The sequence below is a fragment of the Tasmannia lanceolata genome, unplaced genomic scaffold, assembly GCF_043159265.1.
Source record: "Tasmannia lanceolata isolate RefF3 unplaced genomic scaffold, GAP_Taslan_0.1 ptg000020l, whole genome shotgun sequence".
NCBI lineage: Eukaryota > Viridiplantae > Streptophyta > Magnoliopsida > Canellales > Winteraceae > Tasmannia > Tasmannia lanceolata.
This window is the reverse complement of record NW_027518697.1, coordinates 15,765,086-15,786,558: the sequence shown is the minus strand read 5'-3', so window position 1 is coordinate 15,786,558 and position 21,473 is coordinate 15,765,086. Positions and strand designations below refer to the sequence as shown.

The 21,473-nt window shown below is 38.9% G+C and overlaps 2 protein-coding genes and 1 non-coding gene across 5 annotated transcripts; 2 read left to right on the top strand and 1 right to left on the bottom strand.

The window, feature by feature from the left end:
• Positions 1 to 2,244: 2,244 nt before the first annotated feature.
• Positions 2,245 to 2,400, bottom strand: LOC143855354 (U4 spliceosomal RNA). The gene has a single exon (XR_013237848.1). It is a non-coding gene; the product is annotated as a U4 spliceosomal RNA (small nuclear RNA).
• A 7,886-nt stretch (positions 2,401 to 10,286) lies between these two features.
• On the top strand, positions 10,287 to 11,453 carry LOC143854356 (SEC14 cytosolic factor family protein / phosphoglyceride transfer family protein). Its single transcript, XM_077364255.1, has 3 exons — positions 10,287 to 10,578; positions 10,726 to 10,990; positions 11,113 to 11,453. Exons 1-3 carry the CDS (start codon positions 10,431 to 10,433, stop codon positions 11,333 to 11,335), a joined length of 636 nt encoding a protein of 211 aa, XP_077220370.1. The 5' UTR covers positions 10,287 to 10,430; the 3' UTR covers positions 11,336 to 11,453.
• Positions 11,454 to 17,473: 6,020 nt separating this feature from the next.
• Positions 17,474 to 21,144, top strand: LOC143854866 (uncharacterized). Of its 3 annotated transcripts, none has more exons than XM_077364984.1 (3): positions 17,474 to 18,877; positions 19,468 to 19,939; positions 20,692 to 21,144. In XM_077364984.1, exons 1-3 carry the CDS (start codon positions 17,622 to 17,624, stop codon positions 20,719 to 20,721), a joined length of 1,758 nt encoding a protein of 585 aa, XP_077221099.1. In that variant the 5' UTR covers positions 17,474 to 17,621; the 3' UTR covers positions 20,722 to 21,144. The 3 variants fall into 3 exon arrangements, with proteins under 3 accessions (XP_077221099.1, XP_077221098.1, XP_077221097.1); XM_077364983.1 differs by having other exon boundaries at positions 20,689 to 21,144; XM_077364982.1 differs by lacking the exon at positions 20,692 to 21,144 and adding an exon at positions 20,522 to 20,626.
• The last annotated feature ends 329 nt before the right edge of the window (positions 21,145 to 21,473 follow it).

Genomic DNA, 21,473 nt, shown 5'->3' with positions numbered 1-21,473 from the left:
TTTTGTTCAGCTTTAATACAGATCCAAATCAAGTATTTAAATAAGTTTATCTTCCCTTAACTTCTCTCTCTCTCTCTCTCTCTCTCTCAACTCTTAATTCTCTCTTCTGCTCGTTCTCTCTCACACTCCAATACTCTCCTCTCTCTGCAATCTGTAGCTTTCCACCTCTTACCCTAGCTCCAAAAAAAATCCTCCCTCAAATGAGGCTTTTATGTTGCATTTATATCTAGGGTTGATACCCTTAGGATGACTACAATGACAGAACTACTCCTAGACTACCCAAAATGGTAAAAATGCCCCATAATAAGACAAAAGAAAGGAGGTGCAATTTTGAGTTTGGGGGGGGGGGGGGGGGGGCAAGGGCAAAAAATGGGCGTCTATAGGGGGTGGCCAAAATGAGGTGTCTACGGTTTCTCATCGGTTCGGTTCATTTTCGGATTAAAACTCAAAAACCATCAACCGATCGGTAAAGTCTTAACCGTAACTGAACCAATGCCTAGAAAAATTGAATAGAACCCAACCAAAAGGTCCGGTCCGGTTCGGTTCGGTTTAACGGTTTGGCCGGTTTTTTGTGCAGCCCTAATGCCCACAAGCCCCCCTAGCTTATTAAAACCTTGGAAATATAAATGGTTATCTATGTATTAAATAGTTTATATAATAAAACAATGTTACTCAAAACCTTATTATACATGTAAACTTGCAATAGATAATAAATACTTATATAGCAAATAATAAAATGAGAAAACGCATTTTTACATTGTGTTATAATATTTAAGGAAATGATTTATGCGCCCCAATGTTTTGATAAACAGGCGCTCCCATATTTGTTGTGTAGTATTTAAAGGGCTGTCAGAGGAATATTACGGTTCTCAAAAAGCTCTTAAAGCCCTTTAAATGCTACACGACAAACATGTGAGTGCATGTTTATCAAAACATTGGAACGCTGAAATCATTTCCCAATATTTATCTAATGTAAATTTAATTTTTCTTGTAAATGTAAACTTTTTAGCTATTAAGTATCTTATACATGTAATTTTTTTTTATAGGAAATCTTGAATGGTCCCTGAGGTTATTTAAATCCTTGTAAATATAAAATTTTTATAGCTATTAAACCTATTGTGTACATTACATACCTTATAGATTAAATTTCTATATCTAGCTAAATACCTTACATTTTTAAAGTTCATCCTCTATTTTTACCTCATTAAAGTGATCCTAAAGACTTATTTTTTGTGTCAATAATATTTGTGCATAATGCATGCTGTTTTCTTGTACTATATACAATGTTATAACTTTGGTTGCCATCGTGGTTATTTAAAACCATATCAATTTAAAGTTTCCTTTAACAATTAAATACCTTACAATTGTAAATTGTTGGTTAGATGTGTCATAAATAAGAGTATTCCCCATACGGCTATATAATACAAGAGATTTTACATGATGTAAGCTTGTATAGTCCAGTATTTTTCAAAAAGTACTGTGGCCAGACAGTTGAATTATCCTAGCCCTCCGATCTGCAGAGGAACTGCATATTATGCAAATCTCTATGGATCAGAGGACTAGGGTCATTTTATGGATATGATTTTTGGGCTACAACTTATTTCCATGGTGGCCCATCAAATGGATGGTTTGGATCATCCTGTTTCACTCGCCTTAACTGACTAAAAGCAGTCGAATGATCAAAGCAAAATGCTTTAGGCATCTTTGGATACTGGGCTACGAGATTTTATATGGTGTTAGGTCTTATAGTCGCGTATTTTTCTAAAAGAATTGTATGGACCGGACTATAGGATGATCCAAACTGTCCATGTGATGGGCCACAACGTAAATAGGTTGTGCCCTAAAAATCATTTCCATAGGATGATCCTAGCTATCCAATCTATAGAGGTTTTCATAATATGCAGTTCCTATATAGATCCGGAGTGTAGGGAAGGCTTACACCGTATAAAAACTCCCGGACTAGAAGGGCTTACACTATACAAAAACTCAATATACACAGGCACTCAAATAAGAGTATCCACCCTATCTATAGCTCTACAAGACGCTGGTACTAGTACCTCTTTGTCCACTTTTGGGCCCCATAGTGCCATACAATGCCTGGGGGTCATGGGCGGAAAGACCAACGGACCAACACTACAAATCATCAGTTAAAATGTTTGGCCCCACCCCATATGGTATGTGTATGGGTAGAAATAGGGTTCTACCCATTCCTTTTAAGAAAGTTTAACAAATAAAGAATTGTAGGGCTTTACCCTTGATTAGAGGGAGCCCTTCCAGAAATTCTCGAAGGCCAAGGACAAGCCTAGGCCTAAGAGGGGGTTTGGAAATAGTTTTCAACCAGCAATTGACGCGCCTCGGTTATAACCTCACTAGCTGCGTCATTGCCCCAAGCGCAAAGATACTTCTTCACACCCTCCTCAGTCCCCTTTTATAGCCCCACCTCTCTCACTGCCCTTTCTCTCATCTCCGATGTGGGATTACTTATCTCCTCTTATCTACTTTTTTGCCTCCCTACCGACTTAGATATTCACTTTGAAGACGGATTTCCTATTTAAGGAACTGAACCCTTTATCCTTATCACTTTATCAGTGGGCCCTGTACGAAGAGCATCTCATCTCGGCCTTTTATTCTATAACAATCCATTTGAATCGGAGGGTTAGAATATTTTTTCATCATGGCCCACTGATAAGAGACTGAGTTGGATCATCTAACAAGTGGGCCCTCTTTCAGTTTCTATGCAGATGAATTGAAATTTTCATTTGAATTGGAGAGTTAGGATTCAAATGGACCACCTATAATGATCGAGGGTTAGGATTTTAGCATCATGCCCCACCGATAAGAAACTGATTTAGATCATCTAACATATGGGTCAGCCAACTGTTCGACAAAATGCCGAGCAAAGATTTGGTTTCATGGAATTCTATGTAAACTTAAAAGAATAATGGATGTGGAGACGAAGATTTAACACTATTTTGGTTTGTTTTTTTAAAGCTATTAGGCATTTTCTAGTGTAATTTTTATATTGTATGAGTGCAGCCCTCAGGGGTGTTCTGATCAAATGGGAGGTAGACTATTTATAGACTCAAATCATGCAAAATTAAGTGTACCCTTGAAGAGACAAGTGGTAGCCCTTAAATTATCTAAACCAAAGCTAAGATAGTCATTTCACATGGTTTAATCAGAACCATTGATCAAAATTTGATCAATGTTTGAGGTTAAGCCCACAAATTCAAGCTTGCATATATCTGATGTTAGAACTTGATTACATTGGATTTTTTCAAAACCATGCAATTTGGAGGGAGGGGAGTTTTGTAAATATGCTCTTAAAATAGGGAAGTATTGTAAATAATTGAGACATTGTGACAAGGGTGTGGCCCCCGTCTAGGATAAATTGCGAAATTAAAGAGGGGCAAAGACAAATTTTGAAATTTTAAACAATTAGGTGAAAACTAACACTCACTAGATGAATGACCTAGATTTCATAAAAGAGTTAAATCCATCAATATCAACCCTTCACCATTGAACTTTCTCCCATCATTTTAGAGCCCTCCAATGTGCTCAACATGAACTGCAGAGACTTGTGGTCTCATAGAAGCTTCCTTGAAGGTTCCTTTTATCTTGATGCGTACTTCTGTATTTTAGTAGAAATTTGTATTCAAGCTTTAAAATCAATGGAGCAAGAACAAAAGCCATGGCATATTCAATCAATTTAAGGAAACTTCGCAGCAACACCAAAATATGAACGTCTCATATTATAGACTCTCAACTTACCTAACTTAAATTAGGACTTTAATTTAACAAGAATTTTAACCATTCAAAAAAAAAAAAAAAAAAAAACAAGAATTCTAATAAAGACATCTACTATTTAAGTTTAGGATTCCGACTTATCAAACTAAGATACCTAAAGAAATTAAGAAACTCTCCCACATTAGTCCCACCACTTGAATAAAACTCGCCCTCGAGTTTAGCTATGGTTACTTCCCATAGAGAACCTCTATGTAGATGTAATACACCCATAACTTACTAGACAGCGTAGTAAGTAAGGTTTCTTTCAATGAGGGATAACCCACTCTATAATGCCTTTACAGGCAAGCAATTTTTGAAAAATAAAAACACATATTTTGTAGCATGTGGGGATCACCTACATGTCAGGTAGTATATACTAGGGCTGCAACTCGGGTCGGGCGGGTCGGGTTTTGGAGAACCCAACCCTACCCGAGAAATATCTCGGGTCGGGTCGGGTCGGGTTTTTTTTCGGAAAACCCACGATTCCCAAACCCGGCCCTACCCATGATAAATCTCGGGTCGGTTCGGGTTTTTTCATGTTGACGCAATTTTTTAAGGATCATCTTGTTTGGCAAGGCAACTCAACTCATAGAAGCAGAAATTACACTCACATTACACTTGAATCAAACAATGATGTAATTACACTCATATCACACTTGAATCGGACAATGCTGTAATCAAACAATGTTGTAATAACAATCAAACAATGCTGAATCAAACACTTGAATCAACTCAACTCATAGAAGCAGAAATTACACCCACACGCAATAACAGTGGGTGCGTGGATTTTCACTTTTAACTTTTAACTAACAATAGAAAAAAATGTACATACTATACCTTACGTAACTCGGGTCGGGTCGGGTCGGGCCCCTTCAAACCGGCTCGACCCGAGATTCATGCGGGCTTTTGAATGCTCAACCCGGCTCGACCCGAAACCCATGAAACCTGAACCCAACCCCAGGCTATTTTCGGGTCGGGTCGATGCGGGTCGGGTAAAACCCGGCTCGAGTTGCAGCCCTAGTATATACCCTCCTTCACAACCATGTAATTAAGATATTCGAGTGACATAATCCTAAAGTTCTGTTCATAGCACTTAAACATTAGGGCATTCTTCTTAAAGGAAAACCAAACCTCCATTTAATAAGACAATAGAGTAAGAAGGGTTAAATCAATTGATATCTTCTTCCGATGGGAAGAAATCTCAAAATTAATGTGTTTTACAAGCGGAAGTGAACTATGTATGATCCTGATCGAGTATGTGCTTATGGGTGTTCAGTTCAAGACTCATAATCGGTTGTCAAAATCCAACGCAAACAAGACCAAAACTCAAAATTAATGAGTTTTACAAAGATACCCCTCCTGAATAGACATAATTATGAAAATATGAAACGTATTTTCGTACATTGGCATCCTCCATTCGGATCTAGGACACACCATCAAAAGTTGTGGCTACGTCTGTATCACGATTCAAAAATCCGAGGATAAAAATCAGGAAGCGATAAATCGACTCCCCATGTGTCTATCTCTCTCCTCTTTCTCTCTCTAACCTAGAGGAGAGAGAAAGACACATGGGGAGTCGATTTATCAATTTGGGGAGTCGATTTATCACTCCCCTAAAAATCTAATGTACAGTATTCGGATCCATCTGTTGCTGTCCATTAACAATTAATATCCATCTGTCCTGTCAAAATCTTGTCCATTACGTTTGGCTCCTTTGGATCCATCGGATCGTCTCAGTCCATTGACTGCCCTTTATGTGTATTCATTGGATGGTACAGATGGTCCATACACAAAATCATTTCTCCCTCTCTCCTCTCATATAGAAAGTGATGTTGAAATATTTATCTAAAATCATACCCCCGTAGAAAGTGGTGTTGAAATATTTATCGTTTATCTCATAGAATCATACTACCTTCTTGTGACGTCTGGTTGAATTATTGTAGTATGTTAGTCACTATAGGCATTTTTTAATTTAGTAATGAGTTATGGACCTACATCATTACTATTTTGAACCCACTTGGCTCCTAACTAATAATATTTCTATGAAAATATTTGTCCAAATTCAAAGATGTTTCCTTATTTTCAAGGAAAACAGCTAACCTTCTGGACCATGGAATTTTATTTTCCGTAGAAAAGTTTTCCATGAAAAAAAATATTATTTTTCATTGTCGATCTGACCGGCAACCTCATTTTTCGATCATTGTGGTTGAGCCCACCTTGATCAGATGACCCTAGTCCATCAAACTTTGTTTAGGGTTCCACCAAAGAAGCCTAAGCTGTTGAATTTTGTAATCCTTTACCTTAAGCTAAGATGTATATATGTTCAATATCGTAAGACTACTGTGTGGATTTTCTAATGGGGGCCTACAAGATCAATGGTGTCAATTACACATATTCCAGTGGGGGACAAAAAAATTGATCGTTATAATTGATCCGGTCAGTAACCATTAGAGATCATCAATCTCACCGTTGGATTGTCCAGATGTTTGATCAGGTAACTAGATTAGGCAATTAGGTTAGATTAGGTTTTCTATGATTATCACCTTCAATTTAATCCTACATAACCACGTCCTACATTTATCCCTTGGGTGCTCTATATGTCCAACACTCATTAGGGTTAGAGAAGGGGAGGAGCCGCCATCTCCACGGCCTCATCTCCATCTTCGCCGATCTCTTGCTTCTGAAATATCTTTGGTTTTATCAAGCTGATATCTTGGCACCCTGTGGATTGTCCCCCTCCTCTATCTTCATGAAATCATATATGTCTTGTGGAGCATTATTGCAAGTTATCCTAGCTAATAGTAATCCAACTAAAATTAGTGATTAATTTAGCATCATTAAATATTTAAAACATCTCTTTTTTGTGATCACTGGATTCTTGCATATATGATCAATGCATGCAACTTCAAAGGCTATGCTCCTAGATTCAGTGTATACTCCTCTCTCTCTCTCTCTACCTTATGTAAGCTTTCATTGCTTCAGTTTGAAAACTTTGAATTATTGAGCATGGGACATCCCATGCCTACCCTTTCCTTAGCACAAAGATGGATGACTTCTTATTTTCAACAGCCATAAAAATAACTTTTTTCGAATTTTATCAATATTTACTCATATTTAAAATCGCATTAGCATATATAACTGTTTTTTCTATGTTACCCTGGTTTCCCAATTTCGACTTTCAACTTCAATTTCTCGGGCTCTCGTGCATATTTTTTTCTTACCTTCTACTTTGAGTATCTACTTCTCACATCCGAAGAATTTAGGCATTTTATATTTATTCGAGGGAGATGATATTTTCACTCCCCCTGCATTACACATGCGCTCCCCTTATAATGTGATTTGACGTGAAAAGGGGGCACCTTTAACGCTTTTTGACGTCAAATCACGTCATAAGGGCGCATGCGTAATGCGGGGGTGAAAAAATCATCCCCTTATTTGAATGGTTTTTCTAAATATAACCAAAGATAATGAAAAGCTGGGGGTGAGCCTTAGCTCAATGGGTCAAGGCTTTGTTCTTCGAATTCAAGGTGGGACGTTCAATCTCAGCTTACCTACAAAAAAAAGACATTTTTGCAAAAGAAGTTTTATACTTTGCTTTATTTGCAAAAAGAGTCATCTAGTTTGACAATTTGCAAATAGGGTCATCATATTTAAGTGGATTTTGCTAATCAGCTCATGCAATGTTTTTGTGACCAAAATACCCATGGCGGGGTGTTTTTAACTAGTAAAAAGACCAAAATGTCCTTATAAGTAAAATTGGCAAAAATTACCTTCTAAAACTCCGAGGGATGCATCACATTCTTGATTGTCGATTCAATTCTCATCCAGTTCTCTCCAGCTCATGATGCTGTTGTTGTATCTGACTTAAGCATTGGAGAGTTCCCTCTGAGTCTAACTTCGGCTCTCTTTTCAAACGGGTTCTGTGCTCGCAGGTCATCCCTCCGGAGTTAGCTCAGCGCAGACCATCTTCCGACAGTTCATCCATATTTCAGCGGCAACATTACCATTTATTTTAACATATGATATATTCACCAACATCCCGAGCACTTCCATCCCCTTCAATTGCCTTTTACTAAAAGTATCATCAGTGCTTTCACCCATTTTTGTTTGTCTTTTCTTGGTAATGACCTTATTTTAAAAAATAAAAAAGGGAAATGTTATGAGCACTACCGTATTTTGATGATCGCACTCCTCACTTTATTAAAAGTACGGAATGGCCCCACCATAGAGTGATCCAAACCGTCCACTAGATGGGCAACAGCCTAAATAGGTTGTGGCCCAAAAATTACTTCCATAGGTTGATCCGAACCCTCCGATCTGTAGAGGGACTGTTTGATCCTCACTCTCTACAGATAGGAGGGTTAGTATCAACCTATGGAAATGATTTTTGGGCACAACCTATTTAAGCTGTGGCCCATATAATGGACGGTTTGGATAATCATATGGTGCGGGGCATACCATACTTTTAATGAAATGAGGAGTGAGATCATTAAAATACAGTAGTGCTGATACCATTTCCCAAAAAAAATACAAAGAAAAATATAAACAAAAGAGGAATAGGGGGTGGAAATATCAATTTTTTTCATTACCACCTTTGCCCGTCGTATATTTGGAGATTTGAGCGGGTTAGCAATTCCACTAGTTCTAGAACATGTGATGTGGGCCATTTCTGGTGGGAAAAGAATACACACTTCACGCCTTCACTACGAAAAGGTCACACATCTTCTCCCGCAGGTCACCGTAGGAGAACTAGGGGTGGACATGGTTCGGTTCGGTTCGGTTTTGGGGTATACCCAGAACCGAACCATATATAATCGGTTCCCTGAAATTGGAACCGAACCAGAACCATATATGTTTGGAACCGAACCGAACCAGAACCATATATAATCGGTTCGGTTCGGTTCGGTTCTGGGTTTACCCGACCTTCACCAAATCAACGGAATTTATTCACAACAGTTTCCTCCTTTGTTTGAATGTTTGGTTATTTTTTTCTTGAGATAGAATAACTTTATGTTTCCAGCCTATCATTGTTGGGAAAAGCAGAGCACAAAATTCTCTAATGAGATGATGAATATGACTTTGTGGGGGCGTTATACAAAGTTAATATTAAAAAGAAAAGCATGCAGTCACTTTCCCTTCCCACATCTTCTTTCCTGCCATTAAAATATTATGGCTTGTTTGCCAAACATTTTATAAAATCGAGTGAGTGGAATCAGTCCATTCACTTTATTTTTTGGGAAGTGCTGATTAATCTAAGGGTTTTAAGGTGGGTCGGTTCTCGGTTCGGTTCTCGGTTCCGGGATCCCAAACCCAGAACCGAACCGAATTTCCATCGGTTCCAGGTTTTTAGAACCGGAACCGAACCATATAACTATGGAACCGAACCGAACCGAACCATATGTGCCGGTTCGGTTCGGTTCCTCGGTTCGAACCGGAACCGACCCACCTTAAAACCCTTAGATTAACTTAACATTGAAGCATCAGTTATAGTCACATGATCCCAAACCCAATTTCTACACAAGCCCTAAGAATTCTTTTAGATCATTTGCTAGCATCACTCGCACTAGCATCATAACTTAACATTGAAGCTCAGTTATAGTCACATGATCCCACTTCCAGTTGTTAATTTGTATGTAGCATTACAAGAATCCTACATTGGTTCATTTGTCTCAACTTCTGGGCCCTACTTGTTAGGCCTTTTCTTAATAACCTCTTCTTGGGCTGCTGTGCCACGTGGATGTGATCGTATCCATTGATTTGACTGGGACCACAAATCTAGCCAATTTGTGTCCGGAATACCTTGATCAGATGATTTATACCCTTGAACTATCAAGACATACCTAGATCTTCCAAAAAAGGAATTGCTAGCGGCCATCACAAAAGGGTTTTCGCAGCTTGTCTGTTGCATGTCAGCCTGACACCTTGTGAATAGAGACAAAAGCTGTTATCTCCCTTCACGATGTGGCTTGTCTTACATGTAACAGACCAGCCGCGAAATGCCTTTTTGCTATGGAAGCTAGCAATTCCCTCCAAAAAAAAGCTAAACCATTGATTTTTCTCTTACGTGTTGATCATTAGTTAAAGATAGGATCAAAATCACGTGGGTTGCCTCATGATGTTCCACAACAACAACGGTGCCGGTTGCACATACATTTGTGGGACCCAATAATTGATACTGACACCCTTATTAATGAGAAGCATATCAAAATATATGTACCCTATGACTATGACCCTTATCTTCAAATATCCTTAGAATTTAAATTAATGATAGGGCCCACATAAGATCTGGCAATAAAGTAATTCTCAGCAAGAACCGGGGTAATATATTGGACGTGCCCGACTCCGCAAGACGGTAAAATCGGACTACCAAAACCAGATACGACGCTCTGGCTCATACGTGTTAGAAAAGTCATACTTCGAGTCAGACTCAGCCCGATCCAAAAAGGAAGATACCTTCGAATATGCCCTCGAATTTCTGTCAATAAACTTTCATCATTTCGAAACAATCGGATAAACACCATCCCCCCTTCTCCCGTGTATAAAAACCGTCCTAACCTCCTCAAAACACTCATCTCAAACCCTTTTCTTCTCTGTTATACCTCAGTTTCTTTGATTTATAGACCGGTCTGAAGAAAACCCAAGTCATGGATTTACGTTCTAGTAATTCCCCTCCCACCACATCTCCTCTCACTGAACAAGAACAACTGCTTGAGAAGTTGCAGGTTTTTCAGATCCAAGGAAGGGATAAATGTGGAAGAAAGATTCTCAGGATTGTTGGAAAGTTCTTTCCAGGTATTTTAAACAAAACCCATTTCTTCTTTCTTACTAGTTTTGTGTATTTTTTTCATCCTTGTGCATGGTACATATACCGAGTTTCAGTGTATGCACTTCTTATTTTGTAGTATCTGATTATGCGTCTGATTTTTTTTTCTCCCTTAGCTCGGGCTTTGAATACCGATGTGTTAAAGAAATACTTGGAGGAAAAGGTTTTCCCTTTGTTAGGAGAAAGGCCTTTCTGTTTAGTGTATTTACACTCGCACGTGCAAAGGAGCGAGAACTTCCCTGGAATCTCGACCCTACGATCGATCTACGAGTCCCTCCCAATCAGCATCAAAGACAACATCGAGGCCGTCTATTTCGTTCACCCGGGCCTACAAGCAAGGCTCTTTTTCGCCACCTTCGGTCGCTTCTTATTTAGCGGAGGGTAGGATATCTATTTTCTTAAAACACTCACAGCGCATCTTAATTTTTATTAGAAGATTAATTCGAACGTGCGCATCTTGTTTGACTAAGGTGTATATACTATTGTTGTGTGTATGTACTCAGGTTGTATGGAAAGCTGAGGTATATAAATAGGCTGGAGTTTTTGTGGGAGCACATGAGGAGAGGAGAGATTGAGATTCCAGAGTTTGTTTATGATCATGATGAGGAGTTAGAGTATAGGCCTCTGATGGACTATGGATTGGAGAGGGACTACCATAGAGTCTATGATGCTCCCGCAATGGACTCCAACGCGGCTTCTATGTACTCCTTGAGATGTATTTCTTAACGGATATGGGTCTTTTAGTTGTGTTTGTTTTGCCCTTTTGTGACGTTAACTGTAAATATTGTGTAAGATGGTTTTCAGAGATGGTTTCAGAGAGTGAAGAGTGATGGGTCTTTTTCTCTTTTTTTGGGCAGTTTTTTTTAATAGGCTGGGCCCACTCTTTTTAAATAGGTTTCATTAAATCGTGATGGGGCCCACTTCTTGAATTGTTCTGATGACTCTTCGATATTGACTAGGCAGAAAGTCACTTTTCCGATGGAGATGGTAGAAGGCAACTTTTTTGGGTCCTGAGTAGGCCTGCAACTCGGGTCGGGTTTTGGAGAACCCAACCCTACCCGAGAAATATCTCGGGTTGGGTTTCGCAAAACCCATGATTCTCAAACCCGGCCCTACCCATGATAAACCTCGGGTCTGGTCGGGTCGGGTTTTTTCACATTGACGCGTTTTTTTAAGGAAAATTCTTGTTTGGCAAGGCAACTCAACTCATAGAAGCAGAAATTACACTCACATTACACTTGAATCCAACAATGATGTAATCAAACAATGCTGTAATCAAACAATGTTGTAATTACAATCAAACAATGCTGAATTAGACACTTGAATCAACTCAACTCATAGAAAGAAGCAGAAATTACACTCACACGCAATAACAGTGGGTGCATGGGTTTTCACTTTTAATTTTTAACTAACAATAGAAAAAAATGTACATACTATAACTTATGTAACTCGGGTCGGGCCGGGCCCTTTCAAACCCGGCTCAACCCGAGATTCATGTGGGCTTTTGAATGCTCAACTCGGCTCGACCCGAAACCCATGAAACCTGAACCCAACCCAGGCTATTTTCAGGTCGGGTCGATGCGGGTCGGGTAAAACCCGGCTCGAGTTGCAGCCCTAGTCCTGAGAGGAGCATATGAATAGGCATAAGAGGGTGGGAGAATAGCACTGCCCTTTTTTTTTTCTTCTCTTCCTCAAGAATTTATGACTCGTGCGAGGTCGCAGATCAGTTGGGACTCCTTACGTGGAGCCAAACTGTTCATTTGATGGGGCACAAGGTAAATAGGCTGTGGCCTGTACCCCGTAATCATCCTGTTGCAAGGTAGTTATTGTATAGATTTGCATTTTAGTTTTTACTATATGTCATGTTAGTGGTAAGTGGGTTGATGATGTGGCATTCCCAATGTACTTGTATTTAAGTTTATGTATTTCAATGAAGGAGACGGAAAATTTTACAACACAGAAGAAACTTTGTTCTTGGAGAGTCGTGGTTCCTCTCTATTTGAACCACTAGGAGGTACGGTTGCTTGGAATCAACCTCTCTCCCCCTCTTTTTCTATTTTCCATTTATATATTTCCGTTACGTGCCTAATTCCGTTACGGCCAATTAGGCACGTAACATATTTGCACTAAAATGGTATGATGACAAGCCAAACCACCTTGAGAGATCTTTTGGAATTGTATACAATTTTAACAGCCGGTTAAATTATTAAATTCAAGGTGAGTTCGTTTCATCATCAAAACATTGTAGTGGGAATATTAATAGTCTATTTTAAAAATATGTGAAACATGAGGTAATTTTAGGGGAATGATATCGCCCCTCCCCCACCTCTTAACGTTTTCTGTGAGAATGGTTCACTGCTTGAGGATAAATTCACCCCTTTTAATGTTTTTTCCTTACCATGAAAGTTAATGGGTAACGTAAAGGTAAAGGAGGGGATTTTATCTGTCAAAGTGGGGGAAAATATCATTTCCCTTATTTTATTGTAATATTTAAGGCTAATGATATTGGCACTACCATGTTTTAAAATGAGCTGAACTCGTCTTAACCGGTGAACCATTAGGGCACTCGTTAGCAAAACTCTTTCTTAATTTGTCTATTTGAAGGTGGCATATAATTTTGTAAGGGTTTTTCAGCCCCCTGCAGGATAATGCACCCTGCTTTTAAAGTGATTTCACGTCAAGAACCGTTGAAGTGAGGGGGAGGGGTGCGTGGTAATCGCCCCATTTTTATTTACTCTACATATGAGTACCGCCCATCAAATATAAAAAAGACTATTGGCAATCTTAGATGAGAGGTGATGGAAAGATGGTTATGTATCACTGGAGGAACCTTTGATGTCTACTGTGGTCTGTCCATCATTCGAAACTATCATTCTTCACCATAGGTGAATACAATTTCTGCCGACTGCCGTGTCCTAAGCTCTCTTCCTCCTTCACACACTCCACACAAGACCCTTCACACACTCCACACAAGACTTGTTACTACCTAGGCCCTGAGTATGCTAACATTCTCCATCAATTCTTTTTTTCTAGCATCTCTCATGTCATTTCCATCTCACTCGATAGGAAGAGTCATTTGTTTTGGAAAAGTCATATTGTTCATATTTTAAAAATTCATGATGATATGTTTATGTTTATTGATAATTCTCATCCCTCACCTTAAACTCACCTCTGATTCCAAACAAATCTGGAAATGAACCCCTCTGCAAATCCTACTTACCTCAACAGATGCATGGCAATTGAATATAATTTCTCTGATGATACTCGATGATCAATTAGGCAAAAATAAAATTCTTATTATTGGAATATTCTTGAAGAAAATCAATTACATAATTTTTACAAAATTAATATATTATTAAATACTAATTTTTCTCAACCAATTATGTCGCAGAAATTAAAACGATTCATAACATTTTCATTGATCAGGTTGAGGATATTTTGAATTGAGAAAATCTAGAAATAAACAAATAAATTGGAAAAAATGAAAAATAAAATAAAATAAAATCACATGTTCTATTTCGATCCGATCGGGGGTCAATGGATCCACTTTCGATTGAGTCCACGTATGCCTTTGTCGCGTTGAGTAGGGTTTTCAAATGTTACCACCAAAATAACCTTCATGAATAGACAGATATAAATGAACAAAAAAAAAAAAAAAATGAAAAGTAGTTTCATACATTGGTGCCCTCCATTCGGATCTAGGACACTGATTTTGTGGTTACGTCTAAGTCACTATTTGAAAATTTTCCGACCTTACGACATGATCCAATGTACACGGTTCAGATCCAATTGCTATGTCCAAATCTTGTCCATTGAAGTTCGGATCTTTTAGATCCATAGGACTAAAGGGTGCAACTTGGGACAATTTTGGAAATTCTGGCTGACCTTTTAGCATAAAATCTGGTCAGGTTCAGGTTGATTCCAATTCATTTTTAACAAAAGCTCAACCTAACTTGGCAGAAGTTGCACTCCTAATGGGACCGCCTGGGTCCATTGGCACACCTAGTCCATTGACCCCTACTTTGGATTCATGGCGTGCCCCGTTGTACATTACATAGATCCAAAGTTTGAGAATTCACTCATTCATAAGTCCTTAAAGTCCTCTTTGGATACCCTTAAAATTATTTACATACAAACTTATATTCATATTTGCTTATAATCTTTTTTGGTTTGATTTTGCTAAGAATTTTCTTCGATGACTAGTCTTTTCATCTTCATATTCGTGTTTTGAGATTTCTACTGCCGAAAATCACTGCACATTTCAAGTTTACTTAAGCAAGATCAGAAAGGAACTAAGATCACACCAGTTTATTGCAATTTCAACATCTATGCACCCAGAATGGACGGTAGAGATTGCCAATGCGTGATCACGGATAAGCCTCGATCACGGATCGCACGGCTTGGATGGGTTTTATAGTATATCGACTGAAACCCGCGTTGGTAATAATGTTCTTCCATTCCGCTTCAGTCCTCTCCTTGCCCGTGTTGGTGTGTGCCATCAGCACCATGTCTAGCATCAAATGTACGTAGTTGAATCCACGCTTTCGATCTTCCTCACGGATTACCGCTTCTACTATAATCACTTTCCCTTCATCGGTATCAATGGCTTCTCTTCATTTTCTTAAGATCTTAACACATTCCTCATCTCCCCAGTCATGTAGAACCCACTATAATTGCACCGTTAGATCTAAAAATCATTGGATCATAGCATTTCTAAAGATGGATATTCCATTCTTTTTTTCTTTTTAAATGTTGTTACTCGTGTAAACTTCTTCTGTACTTATTTACAAGCAGCAAAATTCTCTGAATACTCAACTCAACTCAAGAAAAGCCTTTGTCCTAAACTAGTTGGGGTCGGCTAAATGAATCCTTTAGAAATCTACCCGGCTCTAGTTGGGTTCTTCTAAGCGGATCATTTTCTTTCATTCTATCCTATCAAATGTCATGTTTTTGTTATGTTCCTAGCTATCAAGTCTTTCCTCACTGTTTGTACCAAAGTTGTTTTCGATCAGCCCCTACCACTTTTTACTCCATCAATTTGGCATAAGTCGCCTCTTCTCACCGGAGCATCAAAAGGCCTACGTTGGACATGTCCAAATCATCTTAAGCGGCGCTCTGTCATCTTCTCCTCAATTGGTGCCACCCTGACCTTTTTACGAATGTCTTCATTTTTAATTCTATCTAACCTTGTGTGGCCTCACATCCATCTAAGCATTCGCATCTCTGCTACACTCATCTTATGCACAAGCTGCTTCTTGATTGCCTAACATTCTGAGCCGTACAGCATGGCTAGCCTCACAGATGTCTTATAAAACTTTTCCTTCAACTTGGTAAGGATTTTACGGTCGCACAGAACTCCTGAGGCAAGTTTCAACCAACCTGCTCTTATTCTTTGGTTAACATCCTCTTCAATCCCTCATTCCTTATGTAGAATTGAACAAAGATAAGAAAAGATATCTCTCTTAGATACCTCCTGCCCAGTCATATTTACTACATTCTCGTCTCGCCTCCTTACATTACTAAAGTTGCATTCCATATATTTTGTCTTAGTCCTATTCAGTCTAAAACCTTTGGATTCCAAAGTAGTTATCCATAACTCTAACTTAGCATTTACTCTTGCTTTGGTTTCTTTGATTAATACTATGTCATCTGCAAATAACATACACTACGACACCTCATCTTGGATACGCTCTGTAAGCTCATCTATAACTAATGTAAAAAGATAAGGGCTTATAGCTGATCCTTGGCTCACTATACGCGCCATCCGTGGTTATGACACTAGTTACTGTTCCATTGTACATGTCCTTTCAAGGACCCACCACATAACACTCCTGGGAACCCTATCATAAGATTTCTCCAAATCAATGAAAACCATAAGGTCCTTTTTATTTTCTCTAAATCTCTGATTAATTGAAAAAAATCTCTGAATAATTGAAAAAATCGCAATATTTTGTGCCCATTTATGGCTATAAAGATTCTCAAATAAATTTAAATTTTCACAGTACTTTTTTTATTATACATGAATTATTGGAATTAAATGAAAATTTCAGGAATAAACGATAAATCCTGTCTTATATTATCTCTAAATATTGTGAGAAATTCAAATTTTAAAGTAAAAAAACATTACAGTGAAAATTGAACTCAGATACTAATTGAGAAACATAAAAAAACAACATAATAGTGAAAAAAAACATGTGTTTTTTAGAGTTTTTCTAGAATTCAAATAGTTCCGGAATTCTTTCAAACAGTTGCCTCGATGAATTATCCCCGCATCCAAACTTTGTAATTATGTGTACAAGGAATGATAAAGAACTATACATTGAGATTCCATTTATTAAGACATCTCCCCAGGGTTTGATCATTGCATATGCCCACATAGGCTCACTTTTTAGTAGATTTTGTCTCCATTCATGAGGTGGCTGCTCTGACATGCGACAGACCATCCGCAAAATTCCTTTTGCGATGGACACTAGCAAATCCCTTTGTTAATAGTAATCGTGGTTTTAAATTTCGACCGAAATCCGAAATTTCGAGTTTCGGTCGGACCGACACTGGAACGTCACATACCTGAAATGGTATTTTATTTCGTCCGAAATTTCAGAATTTAAAAATGAAATTTCGTCCGAAATTCTGAAAATTCACCCAAAAACCTGTTTTTTAATTAATTTAATATTTTAACTGAAATTTCGGCCAAAATTTCGATTCCGGTGGGGTCCGAAACCGAAATTTAAAACCATGATGGTAATCAAACAAACAATGCAAGAAATTTTGACAAAGCATTTCTTTTCCAAACTATTCAAAAAAAATAAAAAAATAAAATAAAAATATGCCACCACTCTAAACAGATCCTAGGGTTTTTTGGGCATTAGTCAAAATTCTAGTCATTCAAGCCCCTCTCCTTAACCTTCTTATTCAAAACCCCTCCCTCTCCTGTTTAAAAAAATCCCTCTCCTACTCCTCCCTTCTATGAAATGAGTACAAATTGTAACAAAGAAGATCAACAAATCTGATAATGGCTTCTTCCCCCATCCCACCCCCACCCAAAAAACTCAAAATGTCCTCCACCACCTCCTCCGACAACGAAAACCCTAACCCTAACCCCTCTTCCCAACCAAAAGCTCGCTACAAACGCCGAAAAATCGCCATCTTCCTCGCATACCTCGGTGTAGGATACCAAGGCATGCAGAAAAACCCCGGCGCAAAAACCATCGAATCCGATCTCGAAGACGCCCTCTTCCTCTCCGGCGCCGTCCCTGAATCCGACCGATCAAACCCTAAACGCTATGACTGGGCCCGCTCCGCTCGCACCGATAAAGGGGTCAGTGCCATTGGCCAAGTAGTCTCCGGCCGATTTTATATTGACCCACCAGGTTTTGTTGATCGACTCAATTCTTATCTTTCGCCTCAGATTAGGGTTTTTGGGTATACGAGGGTTACGAACTCGTTTAATTCTAAGAAGTTCTGTGATCGTCGGAGGTATGTTTATCTTTTACCTGTTTTTGCATTAGACCCTAATTCGCATCCTGATAGGGAGAGTGTTCTTGCTAGTGTGGGGTCTGGTAATGTGCTTGTGAAGTGTTCTGAGTGCTCTGAACGGGGTCGGAAAGTGGTCGGAGTTATGGGCCGGCGTAACCCGGAATTGGATTTTTCTGAGAACAAAAACCTTGAATTGAATTGTTCTGAAAACGAAAACCCAGGATTGGACTGTTCAGAAAACAAAAACCCAGAGTTGAAATCATCAGAAAACAAAAACCCAGAATTGAAATCTTCAGAAAACGAAAACCCAGGGTTGAAATCTTCAAAAAGCAAAAACCCAGAATTGGAATCTTCAGAAAGCGAAAACCCAAAATTGGAATCTTCAGAAATCAAAGACCCAGAATTGAAATCTTCAGAAAACAACAATGTCGATGATAGTCCTGCCGTTTTGTATTCAGAACCAGCTGTAGTAGAATTGGAAGCTAGGGTCAGTGATTTTTGCTATGGGGAGAAGGAGAGGGAGAGGTTTAACAGAATTCTGAAGCATTATGTAGGAACACATAACTTCCATAACTTCACAACGAGGACTAAGGCCGAGGACCCATCTGCGCGGCGCTACATTTTGTCCTTCAATGCAGACAATATTGTTTTAGTTGAAGGGATGGAGTTTGTACGGTGCGAAGTTGTGGGGCAGAGCTTCATGCTTCATCAGATAAGAAAGATGATTGGTCTCGCAGTCGCGGTCATGAGGAATTGCACGCCGGAGTCGTTAATCGATACAGCTCTGAGAAAGTCAGTAGTCTTTTTATTTCCTCCACATTATGTTGCTTGTACTCTGTATTTCTTTCAAAGAGCAAGTGAAACAACCAATTACTCCAAAAGATGAAGGCCCTCTTCGTTTTAGATTATGCCAACCGATTGTCAGTCCAAAACCTATTACTGTACTACAAAGTAAACGTAATTTGGAGTCCAATAATAGGTTTTGAACTGACAAGCGGTTGGCATAATCTAACATACAGGGCCTAAGCTGTTAGACTTGGTGTTATTTAATCATTTATACTTGAAACACTCCCAGTCACGTGTGGTGGGTGGGTGGGCGGCCATACATGTGGATTATTAATATCAAGGAGTTGTTGGGTTTTTTACTCAGACCTGCCATGAGGCAATAGCTCTGATATCATGTCAAACAATCAATTACTCCAAAATACCATGTCAAACAACCAATTACTCCAAAAGCTTAAGCTGTTAGAGTTGGTGTTATTCTCCAAAATACCATGTCAATCAACCAATTACTCCAAAAGCTTAAGCTGTTAGATTTGGTGTTATTTAATCATCTATACTTGACAGTCTAAAGCTTAGGTGGATTGAATGTGAATTTTCAGGGATATAAATCTCAATGTGCCAACAGCTCCTGAAGTTGGGCTCTTCTTAGATGAGTGTTTCTTTTCGTCCTATAATCAGAAATGGAAAGACTCGCACGAGGAGCTATCGATGGAAGCGTATATAGAAGAAGCTGAGGATTTCAAAATGAAAAATGTATACCCCCACATTGCATCAATGGAACAGAAGGATGGAGTTGTGGCCCTCTGGCTGCACTCTCTAAACCACCGTAATTATCCTGATTTCCATTTTATTGAGGGCAATGAAGCCGGCAATGACCGGGAATGTGCCCAAGAGGAGAATAGGACTGATTCCTGTCTGGTTGTGGGTAATAGAGAAGATTCCTGTATGGTTGAGGACAATGGGGCCAACACAAATGGGAAATTTGCTGAAGAGGAGAGTAGAGCCAATTCTTGTTTGGTTGAGGCCAATGGAGCTCACACTGATGGGGAATGCGCTAAAGAGGAGAATATGGTAGGGTAACTTTTTATTTTAAGAGTAAATTAGTATGTGGATTTTGACCACAGCATATCTTGGCGGCATTTGTCTCCAATTTTTAACAATTTTTGGAGATGGTGGATGCCAAGCTTCCCATTGTGCACTATGCATCTTGTATTTATTTTTGGATTCTAATTATTCCCCATTTAGCTTGCAATGGGTTAGTTTTATGAGGAAAAATTATAGTTTCATGTTATGGTTTTTTTTTGGGTTACTTCAACATGATGGTTAATTTATTGACATGTTTGTGATTGTCTTTTTGCTTTTCTACTTTTAATGAAGCCCGAAAATGAGAAAAGCCTTGTCGTTTTTTGCTTCCACATGTATCAGATTCCAAATCACTTGTTCTGTTTAAAATGGTTTTGTATAAACCACAATGTAGATATATGGCATAAAAAAGTATCCGCTTATTGTATATTTTGTTCAGCTTGAATTATATACACATACAGCTTGGGCCTTCTATACATTTCTTTCATTGCTACTGTCATTCCCAGAGTTAAATTTATGGGCATAGTCTTGTATTTGAGTGTATGACTATGGACATTTACACATGCACAGGAGAGATGTATACAAAGCTGCATACTAACAGATCATTTGGTAGCTAGATAAATAGGTCAATATCTTGGTAAATAGGTTGGTAAAGATGGAATTATGGATGTATGTTGACATATGGTTGGTTGCTTTGATGTTTAAAAACGCGGATGCGGTGCGGAACGTGGCTGAAGAAGATCCTAGTCGACTCGGCACGATGCGGTTGAGTACTCGGTTGACATGTCTGAGTACTCGGTTGACGCGATCATAATTCGAGAGAGTCAGAGGAGTTTTTATTGACTTTGTAGGGCAAAACACGGAACGCGGATGCGGCGCAATGTGGAATGTGGCCAAGGTAAAAGGGAGTCGACTCGGGGGAGTCGACGCAGACGCTGGGGAGTTTTAAAACTATGGCTTCGATTACTATGTTGCTGTTGTATACTGAAGATGGATTGTGTCCTTTCAACAGGTTTTACACATCCAGTGCCATCATTTTGGCTGATGATAAATGCGCATCCTGTTTAAACCATGGCTGCCACCCTTTAGCGTTTTTATGACTGTTTTCTTATTTATAAAACCACTAAGGGGGTGGCCCTGATAAATGACGTTGCTGATTTATTTTCTGTTGATATTTTAAATTAAAATCCATTTTCTTAAGTCTTGCATCCTCTCCCATGGTTACTCTTTGATGTGAATTGCCATAAAAATGCTTCGTGGGAAGTTTGGATGGTATCATGTTTTCTATTTTGCATTTTTGACATGGAAAAATCCTCAACCCATTGAGGTTCTTTGGGCTCTTAGGTGTTAAGGCCTAGCATTCAGTGAAGTTGCAGGATTTGGAGATAATGGATACACAGGGTCATTGCATACTGATACAGTATCTTAAAATGAACATCAATCATGCCAAGAGGTCAGGCACCTCTTGATGTGTAATCTTGCATTCAAGTGCTCTTTGCATGAGTCTTTACACCATGAGATC